The following is a 17,340-nucleotide window of genomic DNA, read 5'->3' as shown; positions in this document are numbered from 1 at the left end:
AAGAAAAGAAAAGAAAAGAAAAGAAAAGAAAAGAAAAGAAAAGAAAAGAAAAGAAAAGAAAAGAAAAGAAAAGAAAAGAAAAGAAAAGAAAAGAATGCAGAACAAATTTGCTGTAGCAAGATATTTCCAAGATTCATATAGAATGACTGTATCCACAGAACGAACATGTACAAAACTTGATGTCTTCAGGAATTCTTGGGGCTTTGAGTTTTTGCTGTAAATTTCGTAATCAAATATGGTGAAAATTGGTATCAGCTACTTCAGCATTCAATGATAAAGCTGGGAGTAAAGACRACTTTTCTTCTCCTGGACTATATATACTGTCCTGTTGTAGATATAATTTGTCTATTTTGATATGAATATTTTTCCTTTCTGTGTGGTTATTTTACACTGGTAGAGAAGGCAATGGAGGCAGCAAATTGGTCATCTTGAGCTCAGTGTAAGAGCTCATCAGATCTTCTTTCCAAGGTGGAAATTAGGTACACCCCTTTTGCTCGTTAAAATGAACACGGATGTGAGTCAGTAATGAGCTGTGACTCCAGGTGCYGAGGGCACACAAGTTCACAGCAGAACTCTGTTAAAGAAAGGAAAATTCACTTGTGTGCTGGAGAACATGACTAATGCAACTGACTTAGCTTTTGATTAGCAGATGGAGTTTTTGTTACACACTGTGGAACTCTGTTGGACTTAAAGCAGAGCTATTGAACAGTGAAGGAAAAAATGTTTTGGCTTTCTTTGCTATGTCCTAAAGGTATTCCCTACTCATGGAGGGGGGATTGGAACAGCATGATGTGTAAGGTCCCTTCTACCCCAAACCACTCTGTGGTTCTAGTTTTGAACATAAAGTGTTGTCAGCTGATTGCACATTATCATCAGTCAKCCAGAAGAGTGATGATGAGGTCCTGTTGGTCCTTCCCAAATGAATTTAAGGGAAAGAGCTGGGTCATGATGAGACCCCAGTCCCTGTGGATTGGTACAAACTGCTCAGCAGTGATCTGTAGGGCAGCAGAATGAGGAATTTGGCATGGCCCATGTTAGAGGATGAAAAATTTCATGTGCAATGAAAGCAAAGAGCTCCTCAGAATTCTGCATTGAGGTAAAGGCTGCTGCACCTCCTCTCTGATCAGATTTGAGGTCCATGACTCTCAAACACGATTTTCCTGATGGAGCAGAGGAAAGACTTTCCTATTCCTATATCTGTTATGTTTTCTCCAACCCGATTTTCAGACTGGCAATTATAATGGCTCCTACTGCTGTTTTTTGAATCACAGAATTTAAAACAATCTAGTTAAGGACATAGACAAACAGTCCCCAAGAGAGGACTGGAAACAAAAGACATATGCCAGATTTTGTCTTATAATGAGCTTTCAAAGCTCATTTCTTGGTTATAAAACTTCCACATCAGAAAAGACGTTACCACTTTTTCATTTCTTGTTACAGTAGAAAGAGAGTGTAATATGGAAAAAAATAATAATATTGGATTTGCACCAAGAAATGAAGCCAGGGGATCTGGCCAGGAAATACATGTTCTGAAAAATGGGCACGTCCAGGATGGCAGCGGCTGAGGGGTAAAATACCRGAGATTTTAAGATTGTTGCAGTATGAACAGCTCAATGGGAATCTCTGACAAGTGGTGTGATTGTTTTTTTTAAGCATCTCTGAAAACTTTCCAGGATACACTTCTGYCTATTTTGCAAACAACCACAGGGCAAATTCAGGGCAACTCTGTTCTAGAGAGAAGCATCCTCCAAATTGGGCTGCCAATATTAACATATCCCCAGTGCCAAGTTTGCAAGTCTGAAGATGCCCTTGTGAAGAAATTAGATGCTAAATAAATCAAACTGTCTATTATCTCCATAATCTGTCCTGTGTCCAACATTGGGAGAAACAGGTGCATCCTCTCAAAAAGCTTCCATAAATTGTTCTCTCTCTCTGCATTTTTAGACACGATTACTTTGCAGTGGATGGATGTATTTGGGCATTTTATAAATTATCTACATCACAGAACAATCCCCATAAAAATGCCAGAAGCTACCACACTGGTTTCAAGAAATTATTCAGAAAGGAATTATTATTTCTTWGCTTCCCAGCAATAGCAGCACAGTCTCTAAAAGCATTTGCACACTTGTCTTTTCTCTTACCAGCTGTTGCCCTTTTGGACCCCAACCAGCATACTGAAGCTTTGCATTGCTGACCTCAGGGGGATACAAATTCTGGGGATCCCTGTGAAAAGAGAAAAATAAGATTTCAGCTTCAGGAACGTCCTTGTTTAAGCTGCTGCACGCCTGCTTTGGAAACACACCGTGAACTTGTAGGATGACTTTCAGMCAGATTTCAGCAGATTTTTTAACAGTGAGGTGAACACTGTACCACTAGCAAGTGTTGGTAAGATCAAGCATTAAAATGACAATTTCTGTTTCTTATTAATAAGAATGTAAACATCTTAGTTCCACTGCTGACTTGCCTAAGCCTTAAGAACTAGTTCAATGTAACTGAACAAACAATGTAATTGTATTTATCAACACCTATGATGTCCACAAAGGACAAACAATAATTATATCTTTGAATCCTACTGCCACAAGAAAAATATAATTTCATCTCCTCACCCATGGCTTTTTTTGCCTCATAATTTTCTTTTGAACATGGTGGCAAAAAAGATTAGCAACTGTATGACAACTGATATAAAGCCTGGCTCAAAAGGAAAAAGCTCCTATTAATACCAAATATCTAATTTTTTAGAAAATAAAATCAAAATGCTTTTCTTGTTCTTTCATCCATTACCTTCATTTTGTAGAAGAACATAAGTGGCACACAGCAAATGCAGTACAGAAAAAGGAGGCTTTTTTTGGTAAATGTCAAAGCAGCATAATGTCATTTCATCCCAGCACAGATAGCATTTTCTAAACTGTATTTATACTCAGCAAAAATAATTACATTACATATTCTGAAGTCACATTGCTACAACCCTGTGTATTGTAATATCCTAAAAACAAGAATGATAATAAAGCCTGTATAAAATATGTCTCATTAGAAGATCTCAAACTGCTTGAAAAAATATTATCATCACTGGTCTACAGACAGGAATAATAAGGCAATTTGAGGCCAACATCACCAAAAACCAGACAAAAGAGCCAAATCCTGCCTGGCCTTTAAGCAAAAGGCCTTCTGGAACAATGTTTTCCAGTGTTTTCCAGAACAGAACAAAACTGTATTGAATAATTAGACACGAAGTGAATTCTCTTTATTGTCTGTTTTGGGACCTGGTGCAGCACCAGAGTTTCACTCCAGCTCTGCTCTGCCAGGCAGGAAATCCCTGAGCTGCACATTCCCCCTGCCCTGGTGCTGCTGCAGCAAGGCCAAACACAGGAAGGGAAATGCTCAGAACAGATTTTGTGCAATCTTTCCTCCGTGAAAAAACTGTCATTTCCTGTGACCTGCTCAAAGGCCAGCTGGAAGCAGAGCAGACCCAAGGTGAGGACCCTGATGACCACAGTTTGGCCCTTCCATTATTCCTGCAGCTGGAAACCCTCCAGTAAAGCTGATAGGTTTCATGGAGATGGGATGAACTGGGAATGGGGGGGGCAAGAGTGGATTGTTGAGGCACTGACACTTCCAAATCTGAGTGTATTGTAGGGTGCCCAGATAGCTTTTGGCTCWACTGGCAAAATATCATCCACAGCTGCTGCCTGTAAAAATGTATCTTTTCTTASATTTTTTATCCAGATGGTGTATTTGTGAGCAGCCTAAAGTCATTTTTATAAGGTATGGATAAGAGAACACTTACTGCTCATATTGAGAGCAGCCACAAAATTCCTTTTCCTGTAAAAAAAAAATGAGCCATACAACTTGTTCTGGGTCTTTTCAAGCTCGTATGCATTAGCTACTTAGGTTTCCAGTCAGCTATACCTGTTAGGAATCAATCTCTCTGGTTAGCTACCTTGATTATCTTAACAGAGAGTAGCCTCTGAGGGTAGAAGGAAAAGAGAAAAACAGTAAATCAAATCAAAACTCCTTTTGGGAGAAAAAAATAGCACTTCACTGTTTGTCAAATGAACTATCTAGTTCTTGGGTTATTTTACCCATGGTGAGAAGAAGAGCTAGACATTACAAATAGAGAAGGAAATACCATCCCTAAATAAACAGATGATACAAATTGCAAGAATTTAAAGCTGTAATGCTTCAGACAACACAGGTAGAGCTAAGGGACAGACATGCCAATTACAGCAAATAATTCAGACAAGCCCTGTCAGTTCTGTTCACTGCGTCATCTCTCAGAAGAGGAAAACTCTAATGCAATGAGAAATGCTGCCTAAACCAGCTTTGGTAGTTGATAAAGCAGGAGGAGAAGCAAAGAGATGTGCTGCAGACCAAAAAAAAAGCAAAGTCATTTTCCCTTTCTTGGGCATGGCCAAGGAAAAACAGAATTGCATCTTCTGAGTTCTTTCTGAAGTTGTTTGGCATGGCTGGGAAACTTCTTTTGTAGCAAAATCTTGTTTGCATCAATCCTCTTGCTGTGAGTTATTTCTTTCTACCACAGGCTATGAAAGATACTAGCTTTCCYCCACAAATGCTCCCAAGAGATGCACATAAGCATCTTGGTATTTTTTGGCTTGTTCCTCATCTTTTGAAGAGAATCTTCTTCCCTGAAGTAGCCACACTCATTCACCTGCCTGCAGCAAAGTCCAGTGTCACGGGCAAAGGGGGTGGGAAGATATCCCTCCTCACCAAGCCTGATCCACCAGGCTTCAAGGAAACTGCAGGAATTACCTGGAGTTGTGCTGCATGAACAGTGGCCAGGGGAAACTGAGCTGCCAGTGAGCCCAAGGGTGGCTCCAAGAAAATGGAGATCACTTCCTTGTGAAGCTCACTGTGAAAGAACAGATTGCCATGCATTAATTTGGGGTATGATGAATAGTCCATGGTGGAATGTGCACAGACTCCTGTCCTGGAAGCCCCAAGCAACCCCTTTAAAAACCCATTATCAACCACTCACAGATTGCTTTGGGTTGGAAAGGACCTTCAAGATCCTCTCATTCCAAGCCCCTGCCATGGTCAGGGATGTTTCCCACTAGACCAGGCTGCTCCAAGCCCCACCCAACAGGGCCTTGAACATTTCCAGGGATGGGGTATCCACAACTTCTCTGGGCAAATGATACCCTAACCAATTATACCTTAACRTCTCTGAGCGGTTATATCACCTAGATGGAGCAGGAGGAGGAGGAAGAGTTATCTACACACCTGCCCTGGGCAGAATGGCCACAACTCTTTAATACTCCCTTTGAGAAAGCTCTTAGTGATCCTCAAACTGAAAAAAAACCTTTCAGAGAGCATTTATTAAACACRTTTCCAATTATCTCGTGTTACTCTGGACCTTTAACTCTCTTTTGTTGAATTCTCGTAAGGAGAAGAGTGTCCCAAATCTCACCTGTGTCCCAGGAGCACTCATCCATTTTACAGCTGTTGCATAAATGGGTTTTCATGCCAGTCAGCTCCTTCTGGGAAGCATGTTGTTCCTATTAGGCCATAGCCCTCCACAGCTACATTCTTTCTTCTCCTTCAAACCCTGCTTAAAACTCCTCAGGATTTTTTTCCCTGAATCAATCAATATTATGGGTCATCTCAGCCTCTCCAAAGAGCCAGTGCTCCTTACAGACCCTCGTAATTAGGGCTTGTTTGGATTTGAGCCTGTCCCTTGTGAGCTCGTTTGTGCAGGATGCTGGCTTGGAAATGGGCAATTCTGAGGGCAGTCTGAACATCTCTGGCTCCTGCTTTGGATGAAGAAGCAGCTTCATTGCATCCTTACAGTATTTTCACTGTTTCCTCACAAAAAGGAAGCTTAATCTTAATTTCCAGCCAAAGAAATGGCAAAGCCTTATTAAACGGTTGCCATTATTTCCTTCATCTATCAAAATGATTGAWCTTATGGCCTGGGAAAGAAGGGAATAATACCTTTTAGGCCAGACAGAAGATGGAGCAGGTGCTACATAAACTCTTCCACATCAAAATGACATTGTCTGGACCAGATCCTGTTACACTGCTTTGGACACAGGAGTGACTTCAGCACCATGTCCAAAAAAACATTACTGAAGTAATAAATTGAGGAATTTGCTCATTTATGTGATGTTTTTTGCCAAAAAGCCTCCCCTCAAAATTTTCAAACCAGGGAAGTTCCTGAGTGCAAACAGACTGCTGTCTGCCAAGTCATCCTTGCTTGCAACTGAGCTCAGAGCAAGAATGTAGAATAAACAAACTAATGAATCTTCTGTTACCTGCATTTGACTTTAAAAATTACTGTGATTAATGAGGAACTTGTTTGAAAGAGTTTGTACTGTTTTTTTCTGATTTTTTTTATACCTGTGCTACCTCTTCTGCCATTTTTCCCTAAGGAAGGCAAATTTGCCTCAGAGACTTCATGGCATTGATTCTTCTTCTGAGCATAAACATGACTAAGTCTTCTATATAAAGTCCTTCAAAAGCAACTTAAAAATACCCAGAAATTTTCCACTGTAATTGGGGGAGTGGCTCCCTTTACTTCAAGAAGAATATTTTACAATGCCAGACTGAAAAGTCTGAAACTGATAAAAGGGGATGGCATAGGCTGCTCTTCTAAGCTTTGTTCTCATGACTCAATTTTATTTATTATTTTAAAATACAGAACAACAGGACTGGGCTAGGAATTGTTTGAATATTCTGCCACTGTGAAGAAAAATGCAACAATTTGCACCAAAGGCTGCTTGGGTATGCCCATCCTCTAAAGAAATAACAGAAACTATGTGTATGAGCTTTACTGGGAAAAGATTTGAACCACCTTGCTTCACTATGTCATAATTTTGGGAAACAGTTCCTCTGTAATTAGTATGTTAAGATGTCAGTAGTTTATAAAAGCTGAAGAAATAAGAACAGCTACAAAACATGTAGGGGAGGCAAAAATATCCCCTCTTGCATTCTGCATCAAGCCAGCACTGAATATTTTGAAAGACAACAGTCCTAAGGACATCAGCTCACAGTACTTCCAGCATTTTTTATGGTTAACTGTAAAAAACTATCTACCTATCTAAACTATCGTCTCAGCACCAGAACTCAATGTCTTCACATCTACTTCTAATAACATAAAATTGGACAGCAGCTAAGACAGATTTCTTCTTCTTTAGAAAGAAGGAAAGAAAATAGAGAATAAAATAGAGAATAAAGCCGGAAAGGCAATAAAGAACTGGAAACTCCTTAATTTTGAAGAGTTTTTGATGCATGATGAGGGGAAAAAAAGTAAACTGGAGGAAATTTGCAAAACCAAATAAAAGTATGTAAAACACACAAGTTAATTAATAAATGTACAAAGAACCATAGATAGGGACATGGAGGAAGAGGGAAAGATTTCTAAGAGGCAGGAACGCAATTTCTTGAGTAGCAAACACACAATTTTAATGAGTTGTTTTTAATGACTTGACACAATTAAATTACTTGTTTACTYCAGAATTCACCAAGGAGAAGAGAAGACAGGTGCCATTAAGAAAATTTCTCCCCAGGAGATACAGAGCCCTGCTGAGACTCGCAGCGAGATAGAATAAAATATCATACAAATGGGAATAAAGACTTGCCAGAACAGATAATCAAGAAATCAAACTGTTAGAAGATGCAACGAAAAGAACCCTCCTGGAATTCTAATAAAAGTGCTTAATTAGATGGGAAAGGCTCTTCCATTCATCTAGGCTCATCCACTATTAAATATTTAATTCACACACTCACACATACACATCGTTTCCTTGCAGCACTTATCAATGAACAAAAGTAGAAGGAYGTGATGAAAGCAATTTGAATTCACTAATTTCAGCTGCAGATGCACATCAGTTCATTCAGCCATTCTTAAAACCATCAGCTCACCATACATTTTTCCCAAGATTAATGAATTCCATGGATTTAGAGTATAAAATGCAAGGGAATCTGAAAGATTTGTCTCTAATTTAGCAATTCCTTTGGATTCAGGCCAACAGTGTGAGCGCAGAAGTCTTTTTTATTACAGTCTGCCTGTGTCTCTAACCATCCACCAATGTAATATTTGGTACTCAACCTGCAAGACTTTTTTATTATTTTATTAATTTTTATTTAATATAAATTTTTTTATTAATTTTTATTATTTTACTAATACCACCTTAAAATCATAGAAACATGGAATGGTTTGGGTTGGATGGGACTTTAAGTATCATCGAGTTCCAACATCCTGCCATGGACAAAGACGCAAAAATCAATCACTTGACAGAAAAGGAGCCACCAACTTCCCTCGGTAGTGGTGCAAAATGATGGCTTGCCTTTCTGGTCTAAAAAATTSATTTAAAAGTGCATCAGAGACTGGTGCACAGCTCTGGGTTGCAGTGATRCAGGCTGGAGGACTGCACCACATTGCATTTCCCCAAGTAAGCAAACAGTGGGAATGGACCTTGAATACTGGTAACACTACTTTTAAAATGATGACATTATCATGTTTCTTGTGTGACCCCTCTAAATCATAGTAGACAAAGTGAATTTTTGCTGTATTTTTWAAAAGAACTTTTGTTCCTGGAGTCATATTTTGTCTCCTAAGGMGACAATGAGGGGCGATAGCACTCAGGTGATAAACGCAACCACTTAAAAGCAATTTTCTCTTACTCATGTAATTTTCTTTTATGCTACAGAGCCTTCTCAGGCAGCTCTGACCTCAGTGCTACTCAAGGCATGAGGTAAGGCACTGGATTTATCAGGGTTTYGCCAGTATTTATCTACAAAAGAGACATGAAAAAATGAAAATCTAAACTTGAATGCTGTTGAGAAGGCTAGTCAGAACTGCAGGTAGCCAAAGATCAGCTATGCAAAATATGGGGAAAAAATGCAGGTTGAAGAGAAGAAACTTGGCAAGCACTGARATGTTTAAGAATGAACTGGGAAGATCTTCCCAGTAATGAGCCTGGGTTGCACATGGTTCTCCTGATCTACAGGAAAGGATGTTGGTGATGAAACCTGAGCATTTTCCACCCARCTGACCTTGTCTGACTTTCAAACACTAATAAAAATATGGCACCGTGGTGTGAAGCCTGCAGAGAGCAATATGGGATTATTAGCACATAAAATGAGATACTGAAATGATCTCCTACCACCAGAGACAGCAGAAGAGCCTCGTTAAAACAAGACTTCACTGGCTGTTAGGTCACACTTCTAATTGGGCAAGAGATTGATTCTTGGGCTTGTRCTCTAAAATAATTTAACTGTCTGTGTTACTTGGTTTGAAACCAAACTAGAATGACTCACTGTTCTCTGTTTTCTTTGCAAATGGCTTTGAGCAAATCTCATTTCTTCTCATGTCAACAGGATAAGGAGATCTAGGAGGTTTCTGAGTGGGTTCTCAGGAGTGTTGAAATGTCCTTCTGAACAGCCTCACCCCACACAGACTRTGTCAGCATTGGTTTAAATCAACCAGGCATACACTTAGTTGTGCCATTATTTCCATTTCCTATCAACAGTGATATGGTAATTTTTAAACAACACCACAATTGGCCTGATTTCAGGTACWGTTTAAAAGTAAATTAAATTTACTTTGGCAAATTACTCTCCTTTGATTCAAAGGACAAAACAGCCACTCTAGCTCTGCACTTCTACCCCATAACAGAGATGTACAAACCTGAAGTACACAAGAGRGAATGCTTGCATTTAGAAGGGGGTATAAAATTTGCCTTCAGGSCTCTGCATTTGGAAGATCTTTCCACTCCTCTTATCTCTTTCTCATGTGTGACACGGGAAAGCAACTTTTTCTAGTCCTGTCTTATCTCCTCAAATTTGTAGTGGAGCAGGCAGTAAATGTCAGGGTCAGAGGTGAAGAGGCATCAGGGCTAGAGTGACAGGGTTTGGGCTATCAGGGCTAGAGTGACACAGTTTGAGCCATCAGCCAGATATTTTATCACCTTTGCCRTAAGACCTTCTCAGTGGTTACTGTACCGAGGAAAATACTGGCTGCAGCATCTCTTCACCACGCAGAGGTCCTCTCTCGCATCCAAAAATATCCTCACACCTTTCTTCCCCCTATGTTTTGAGCTCCCCAGGGATTTAGGATGCCCATTTAGGGATAACAAGGTGTTTTTGACTACTAAATGTGGTTAATGACTATCTGTCAGAGGGCTACATGTCTCCACAKTCCCACAGCAGCAGAGCAAAAACAGCTCTCCTGGGGAAACCTGTGTTTCTTGTTCCTGTCCTAGTGGAAACCCCAGAACCTTGAACTTTAGGGTGAAAATGCAAACAAAAATTCCTGATTCCCACCATGAAAATCCACTTAAAATTTTATTCCTGCGAAGGTGATGCATGGAAGCAACAATTGCACAGGCTGTGGTTAGACAGTGCTATGCACCATCATTTTATACATTCTCTTTCATCCACCTCTATTTCCATTTTCTGTCAAAACTSTGCTCTAACTCAGCCCTGTTGAGTATGAAAAAGGAGGAATACCCATGCCAAGGAGCTGATTTTTGGTGGTGGCAGTGTCAGGAAGCATGTGTGCCCTCCGGCAGAGACTGTGGCTTGGAGGCTGCCCACAGCCTGGGTTCATTCATCCTGAGGCACTGAAACATTTCCAAATTCCCCCCAGTGAAGTACATTTTATTCAAGAGTTAGACTTTAATAGGAACCCTGCCTCCATTTCAGGGGGTGCTGTCTCAGAAAAACACAATGGGAGAGTTTGCTTCAAACCTTTCTGRTTTTTTTTTCCCCCTGATGAGCCATAAGCTTTGACCTTTTCTGTAACATAAGGAGGTTGGTTGCTGGGCTTTTCTCTGCTAAAGTGCTAACATTTGTGTCTAACTATTAATTACCCAAGTTATTATTTTTTTTTAAGTCATTACTCTAAYTTTTAATATCAAATCTTCCCCTCAGGGGACCATTCGTTATTATTGTTGCTGTGCACGGTTTCTAAGGTGTCCTCCCACATCACAACTTATTCTGGAAGAAAGAAGCATGTGGTAGGAATTGCTTTGCCTACACAAGAAAGGAATATTTCACATTAAAAAGAAATTTTAAAAAATGCTATGCAGTGACCAACATGGGTGAGCAATTGGCAAATCCCCTGAGGAAATGATAAGGTGTTGAGCTGCTAAAGTGGATTTCCTCCCACCAGCACAGCCAAGAGCCCTGCCTGAAGTGCCTTAGCTGCTTTCAACTTGCCACACAGCTTGGGAGTGAGTGATGCTCAAATAGTGGCTTTGCTTAATGAAATGCTGGTTCTTTCTTTTCAGCGAGGCACAAAATGTATTCACCAGCAATAAGCTGGTGTGTGATTTAACCACTGTTGCAGTGATTTACAGAGTGTTTAATTCAGAAGATTATAAAAAGCAAGAAGCCAAACGGCTCCATCAGGGMTTGAGCCAAATGCCAGCAAACTAGGATGAAAAATTCCTGTCCACTTCAAAGGATGTGAGGTCAAGCTCTGTGATCAAGCTACCAAATGTAACCATTCCAGGGGCCAGTCTTCTGTTGTCAAAATGCAACTGAAAAAGCATCTGACATCATGAGGTTGTTCTTATTTATGGTCTGGCATAAAAGCCACCACACTGTGCAGAAGTGACTTAATTAAGTATATAAACTATCTCAAAATGTGATAAAATCTATAGAATGATAATCCTTRGAGAGGGAGGAGAGAGAAGGACTAGCAATAGCAGACTGTTCATGAACTGCAGAACACGTTTTTTTACTTATTTAACAAATTTCACATTTTCATTTGGTTTTACATACCTTTTCATAAAGATTTTATTTCAACCTCTACAGATCATTCTTGGAGGAAAATATTCAGCTCCTCTAAGTAAAATTTAATTAGCTGAAAACGGATTTTATTAAATACTCTGCTTTTTCCTCTTAAAATAAAATGTGGGCACTAGTAAAAGTTTATAAATGTTAAAAAGCAATATTGTGCARCAGCCTGTACAATAATTATTGCATATTGTCTCCATTGGGTAGGCACAATTTCTCTCCTTGCTTTGCAGGTGGGGACACTGAGGCACAGGACTTTTTAATCCTATAGAGCTGAATGCATAACAGGCCTGATCAAAATAGGATAGGTCTTGGTCAAATGGGCAGGTGTGTGAAGTAGATTCAGTTTGCTGAAGTTCTTTTATTTATGACTTTAACTAGTGAAACGTAATTTCCTTTTACTGCAAACGTGGAAAGGGAACATGTGCAAGGGAAAACTTGTCTTTCTAAATATGCAGAAGAATATGTACAAAACCGATTTCTTTTCTAATTAACTTTAAAGTCCATTTCTTTCCTGCCAGTGGGGAAAAAAAAAAAAAAAAAGAAAAAAGAAAGCAGCAGGAAGAATAGTGAGAGAGCTCTGCAGAGAGATCTATAGACATCTCTTTGAAATTTTACCCACAGTGAAACACTGGCTCAGTTCCTCTCCCTGTTATCACTTCTGTGGTTCTCCAGCACGTTTTGTGCACTCACTCCACTCCCAGGAMTTCTCTTGAAGTTACTGGGGCTCAGCGTGGGGCACTCGTGCAGGATTTCACAGACCCTGGCAGTGCAGCCAGGGAGAGCTGAACTCAGCTCCAGGAGTGCTCCTGTTGTGTTCTTACCATGTTCCTCTGAGTACAACAAATTCTGCTTAGGCGTAACTGTGCACAATTYTCTCCTCATATGCAAAATCAGTGAGGAGTGGGAATAACTTTTGATTTTYTTATTTTATTTTATTTTTTACCCTGATTCTGGTAAGAACATTTGGAATCTGCCACTGACACCCCAGCTGGATGCACTGATGCCCTGCTAAGAGCTCCTGTGAGGGGCTCAACACCAATCCCTTCCATTTGGTTGTGTCCAGAGGAAAATGGTTCATGCAGAACCGGGTGAGCACTAGGAGGTCAAAGAAACAGACCTGCTTTATGCTGGGCTTTATTTYGGGGAATGCAAACACAACTGGAAAAAAATGGTAACATTCCTGCTGGCCACAGCACAAGATTAAATATAGAAATACCCCCTTGGATATGTCTCCAAAATTAGGTCCTAGGACCTGCAGTGCCAGATCAAAACTGTGGTCCAGCAGCACTCACTGGTGCGAAAACAACTTAATACTGGTGAGGGAAATCCTGCAGCAAGGTGAGGGAAACACTCTGGTCAGTCCCAGCCTGACCACAGAAACTCTGAAGTTTTTCCCCTTATTTCAATGAAGGATATGAACGACTACGATAATTCATATTGGACTCAGTMAGAGAAACATTATTAAACCTACAAAAAAAACCCAAACTATTTTCAGTGCCTGGTTTTCACAAGTAGGCTAAATTTTTATTTTCCAGAATTAGGRCAAATAACATTAGGAAATAGGTGCTTATGGTATTGGAGTCCCGCTTTTCCCCAGCACCTTGCAGAGCTCCCYGTTCCACATCTGGACCTGCAGCTGCTATCGCAGCACCCATAAATCACAACCAGTTGGCAACTGCAATGCAGCAAGTGCAGCTGTGGGGATGTGAGAAGAGCCTTGCAAAAATATTTATAGGGGAGCCAGCTGCGAGCAGCTCTCGGCAGATCCATCTCTCGGCAGCAGCGCTCGGAGAAAGGGGAGCAGATGGGACAGGACGGGGATGCGATCCCAGGGAACGCGGGGATGGTTCCACTAGATGGCACCCGGCGCCAGCATCGCGGCTTTGGGCGAGCAGCAGCCGGGAAAGAGGGGATCCCAAAGAAAGCTGGATGGAACAAAACCCCACGCGCACCTCCGCCCGGGAAAATGGGAACTGCATCTCAGCCGCTCCCCCTGTGGAAAGCATAAAYCAAGGACCACTGAAAGCAGAAGGAAAATGAGTAAAACCTGTGGGGCTTTCAACCCTGAGTTTACCAAGAGGCTGTGAGAAAGCTGAAGTAACAACGAGGGAGACACTAAATCTGTGTGATCTTTTTCTTCTACCTAGTTTTAATTATTAAATCAGATCCTTTGAATCTATGTCATTAGTTGTCCTATTGATACTCAATGTGGGGAGTTTACTTTGACAACAGCTCTTGTGGAAAAATGTTGCAGTCCTGCAAAAAATACCATTTGGGAACATACRTACGTAAGGACATGCCCGAACCAGTTTGTCAGACTTACTGGGAGCTCAAAATGAAATCTGCAAAACATTGTTATGGACTCCTTTTGACTTCAGGCACAGCCTGAATCTGGAGAGCCTGCAGAATGTGGCAAAAACAATTAGAAATTTCCCTCTAAAGAACAATTTATGCTGGCAGATTAATGCCATGTTATTTAAAAAGTGATGCCAGAGATTAGATAATTGGCTTCCTTATTAGTTAGCCTCAGCAGGAGAGTAGCGAGGGCATGAGTGGGTGCAAATCCTAAATTGCCTGGTGAGGCAGATCATGGCTGAGCATGGGGAACAGGATGGAGAGAGAGCACAGGGAAAGTGGCACTGCACAGCCTGCTTCCAGGGATGCCAGTCTGGTGAGCAGGAGGGACACTCTGGAGGGCAGTGAGTTTGTTCCTCAGCAGCCACAGCCTCGGCTGCTGAGCTGGAACGATGCTGAGGGCCAYGGGCACACACTGACAGGGTGTAAAGCTGTGCCTGCTTGCACAAGGGGATTAATGCATTAAAACTGTTTGTAAAGATGGCAAAGGGGCTGTGGCTCAGTGCAGAATTTTGTGATGCCTGCTGTTGTCAGGTGGAGGGCAAGGATGGCTGCTTGTGGACAGCAAATTTCTTCATCACCAAAGAATTTGGAATATCAAACTGAACTGAACCTGTTGCTGTGTCTGTGTTTGGTCCTGCCCTCAGCAACCTTCCTCCTCACATATCCATCAGAGCAATATTCCTGTGTTAAGTATCAAATACWGGGGGAAGAGATTTTCTACCCCTTCATCCAACTTTCACCACCTGTTACACCCTGTTCACCTCCCAGACCTGTCCTCTCTGTTTGTGCTCCACCCTAAAATACACACAGACCTCCACAGGAACGATAAATGTCCACATTCCAGGGAAATGGAAATATGCTGCCCTTTCCACCATTCACATGCATCATGATCACCCGAAAGATCTGTGAAATTGTCACTGCACAGTGTGGTTGACAATGCCTGTGCAAAGCTTAAATTTTATAAACCACACCTGCACCAGGATGAGGTTCAGGGATCCTTCCAGCCCTCCTGCAGCTCATGATCTCCTGATCCATCACCACAGCATGCTGTGGGGACACCAATGCCTGACACACCTTCTGGTGTACTCTCACTTTCCAGATCTCCCCCTCATGCTGGAAACTTCTCTTCTGATACATCTCAACCTTCAGTTTCCTGCACGACTGCCCAACCAAACACGTGCATAGTAAAGTTGAAGCTGGGGGGAACTAGGAGCTGGTTGTCAGGGACAAAGAAAGATCATGCAGTAGCAGAAAACTGCCTGGACCACTGTATTGCTTTGGGGTTTTTTTTTTTTGCATTTCTAATACATGTTATGCATGATACACTGTTTTTTTTTTTTCCACCTTTGTTTTGTCTGGAGTAGAACTGCGCTGTCAGTCAAGTCTTTTTTTGCTCCTAGCCAGGTTTGCTGCAGACACAAACTTATGTGCTCATGCTGAGTGTTCATCCTGTTGCTGAACACTTTCAGCCCACAAGATGATCTCAGATACATTGCCAGAAAGATGGAGTTTTCAAAAACTAAGCATGTTGAGTAAATTCCCAGAAAAACCCTGACCCAACAAACCAACCAACCAATACAAAAAATAAAACATAACCAAAACAAACATAACAAACAAACAAAAAGAAAACATCCAACCAACAAACAAACAAACCCAAAACCAAAAACAAAACACAAAGACCAGATTGTGGAAGGGAAGGGAAGAGACTGAAGAAGTCTGGAGTGTGTCACACAGACACTACAGCTTTAATTAGGAGAAATCTCCTAATTCCCATGTTCCACCCATACATGGAGACAATTTAACTTCAAGCTTATGATTTTTTTGTGGTGAGAGGATCCAAGCTGCGAGCTGGAGGGAAGCAGGCTGCACAAGCTCCAGGGCTCAAAGATTTCAAATCATGTACGTCTCTAGCACACACATTTTTCATAAAGTATTGTTTGTCTGTCACTAAGCAGAAGACAAAGAAGTTATTTTAGCTTTGCTGTTGTTGTTTGAGGGTTTTGTTGGGTTGCAGGATTTTTGTGGGTTTGTTTGCTTCCTCCTGTTCTTTTTCTTTTTTTTTTGTTTGTGTGTGTGTGCCTGTGTGTCTGGACTAGTGTGCTGAGACAAATCCTGGAGGAACACCTGAATGTAGCTAGGATTTTTATGGGGAAAAGATACTGAGAGATGTGTTTATATCTTGCCATTTTATCTGTGCTTCTCCGCTGTTAAACCCTGCCTGTTTAGCCACAATGTATAGTAATGGCAACCACAAGAATCATGGCAAGTATTTAAATGAGTCATGTGCAATGCTGTGCAGAAATGACACAGCATAACTATTTTGTCCCTTTTTACCATTTCTGCATTATCACCATTAAGATCCTTAAAACACACAGCCTGGCAGCAGCTTCCTGGCTTTTAGCTATGGATTTCATGACAATAAGCTGAGGAATTATACTGTGTAAATGATGAATTTCTATTGGTGCTGAGGAAATGTCACCCTGAAATGCTCTGTTTCAGCATAAGCCTACATGTGACTCTGGTTTGGTGGCATTCCTGACCAGCTGGGCCACTGCTTAAATTGCATACAGGAAAAGATGGCATCTTTTAAGGGAAAAGAAGGTAGGAACAAGACAGGTGAGATGAGTGGTTGGGTGAAGGAGTTGGAACCACAGGCACCACGAAGACAAAGCATAGAAAGTGGGATTTTAAAAGAACCTGCAATTAATCAAAGGTAAAGATTCAAAAAATCATAAAATGACAGAATGATTTGAGTTGGAAGGGACCTTAAAGATCATCCAGTTCAAACCCAGCCCCGCTGTCATGGGCAGGGACATCTTCCACTAGATCAGGCTGCTCAAAGCTCCACCCAACCTTTGGACAGTCACAGGGGTGGGGCAGCCACAACTCCTCCAGGCATTCCTGTGCCAGGGTCTACCACACTCAGAGAAAAGAATTTATTCCCAGTGTACAATCTAAACTGTCCTTTTCCAGTTTGAAGCCTTGTCCTTTCACTCCATGCCCTTGTAGGAATTCCCTCCCCAGCTCCCTTGCAGGCCCCTTTCCAGCACTGAAAGGCTGCAATGAGGTGTCCCCAGAGCCTTCTCTYCTCCAGTGCTCTGGTGAGTGGCCAACCATGGCTCTCAGCCAGACACCACCACATCTATATTCTAGACAAAACCCCTGAAATCTGGAATGTGAATTTCATGTAGTCTGACTCTCTGGGGAAGCTGAGTACTT

The 17,340-nt window shown here is 41.3% G+C and overlaps 1 protein-coding gene across 1 annotated transcript in view; it reads right to left on the bottom strand.

Moving 5' to 3' along the window:
- The window catches only part of DPP6 (dipeptidyl peptidase like 6), a gene marked incomplete at its 5' end in the record, with an annotated part of 163,475 nt that overhangs the window by 95,875 nt on the left and 50,260 nt on the right, over positions 1 to 17,340 (bottom strand). The window contains one exon of the mRNA XM_057371082.1: positions 2,142 to 2,223. Within this exon, the coding sequence (XP_057227065.1) occupies positions 2,142 to 2,223 (82 nt within the window). The remainder of the gene's footprint in view (positions 1 to 2,141; positions 2,224 to 17,340) is intronic.

Source organism: Malurus melanocephalus, unplaced genomic scaffold (assembly GCF_030028575.1).
Source record: "Malurus melanocephalus ecotype Western Australia unplaced genomic scaffold, MMel_1.1 scaffold_140, whole genome shotgun sequence".
Taxonomy (NCBI): Eukaryota; Metazoa; Chordata; class Aves; order Passeriformes; family Maluridae; genus Malurus; species Malurus melanocephalus.
The sequence above is the reverse complement of the archived record's forward strand: the minus strand, read 5'-3'. Positions and strand labels throughout refer to the sequence as shown.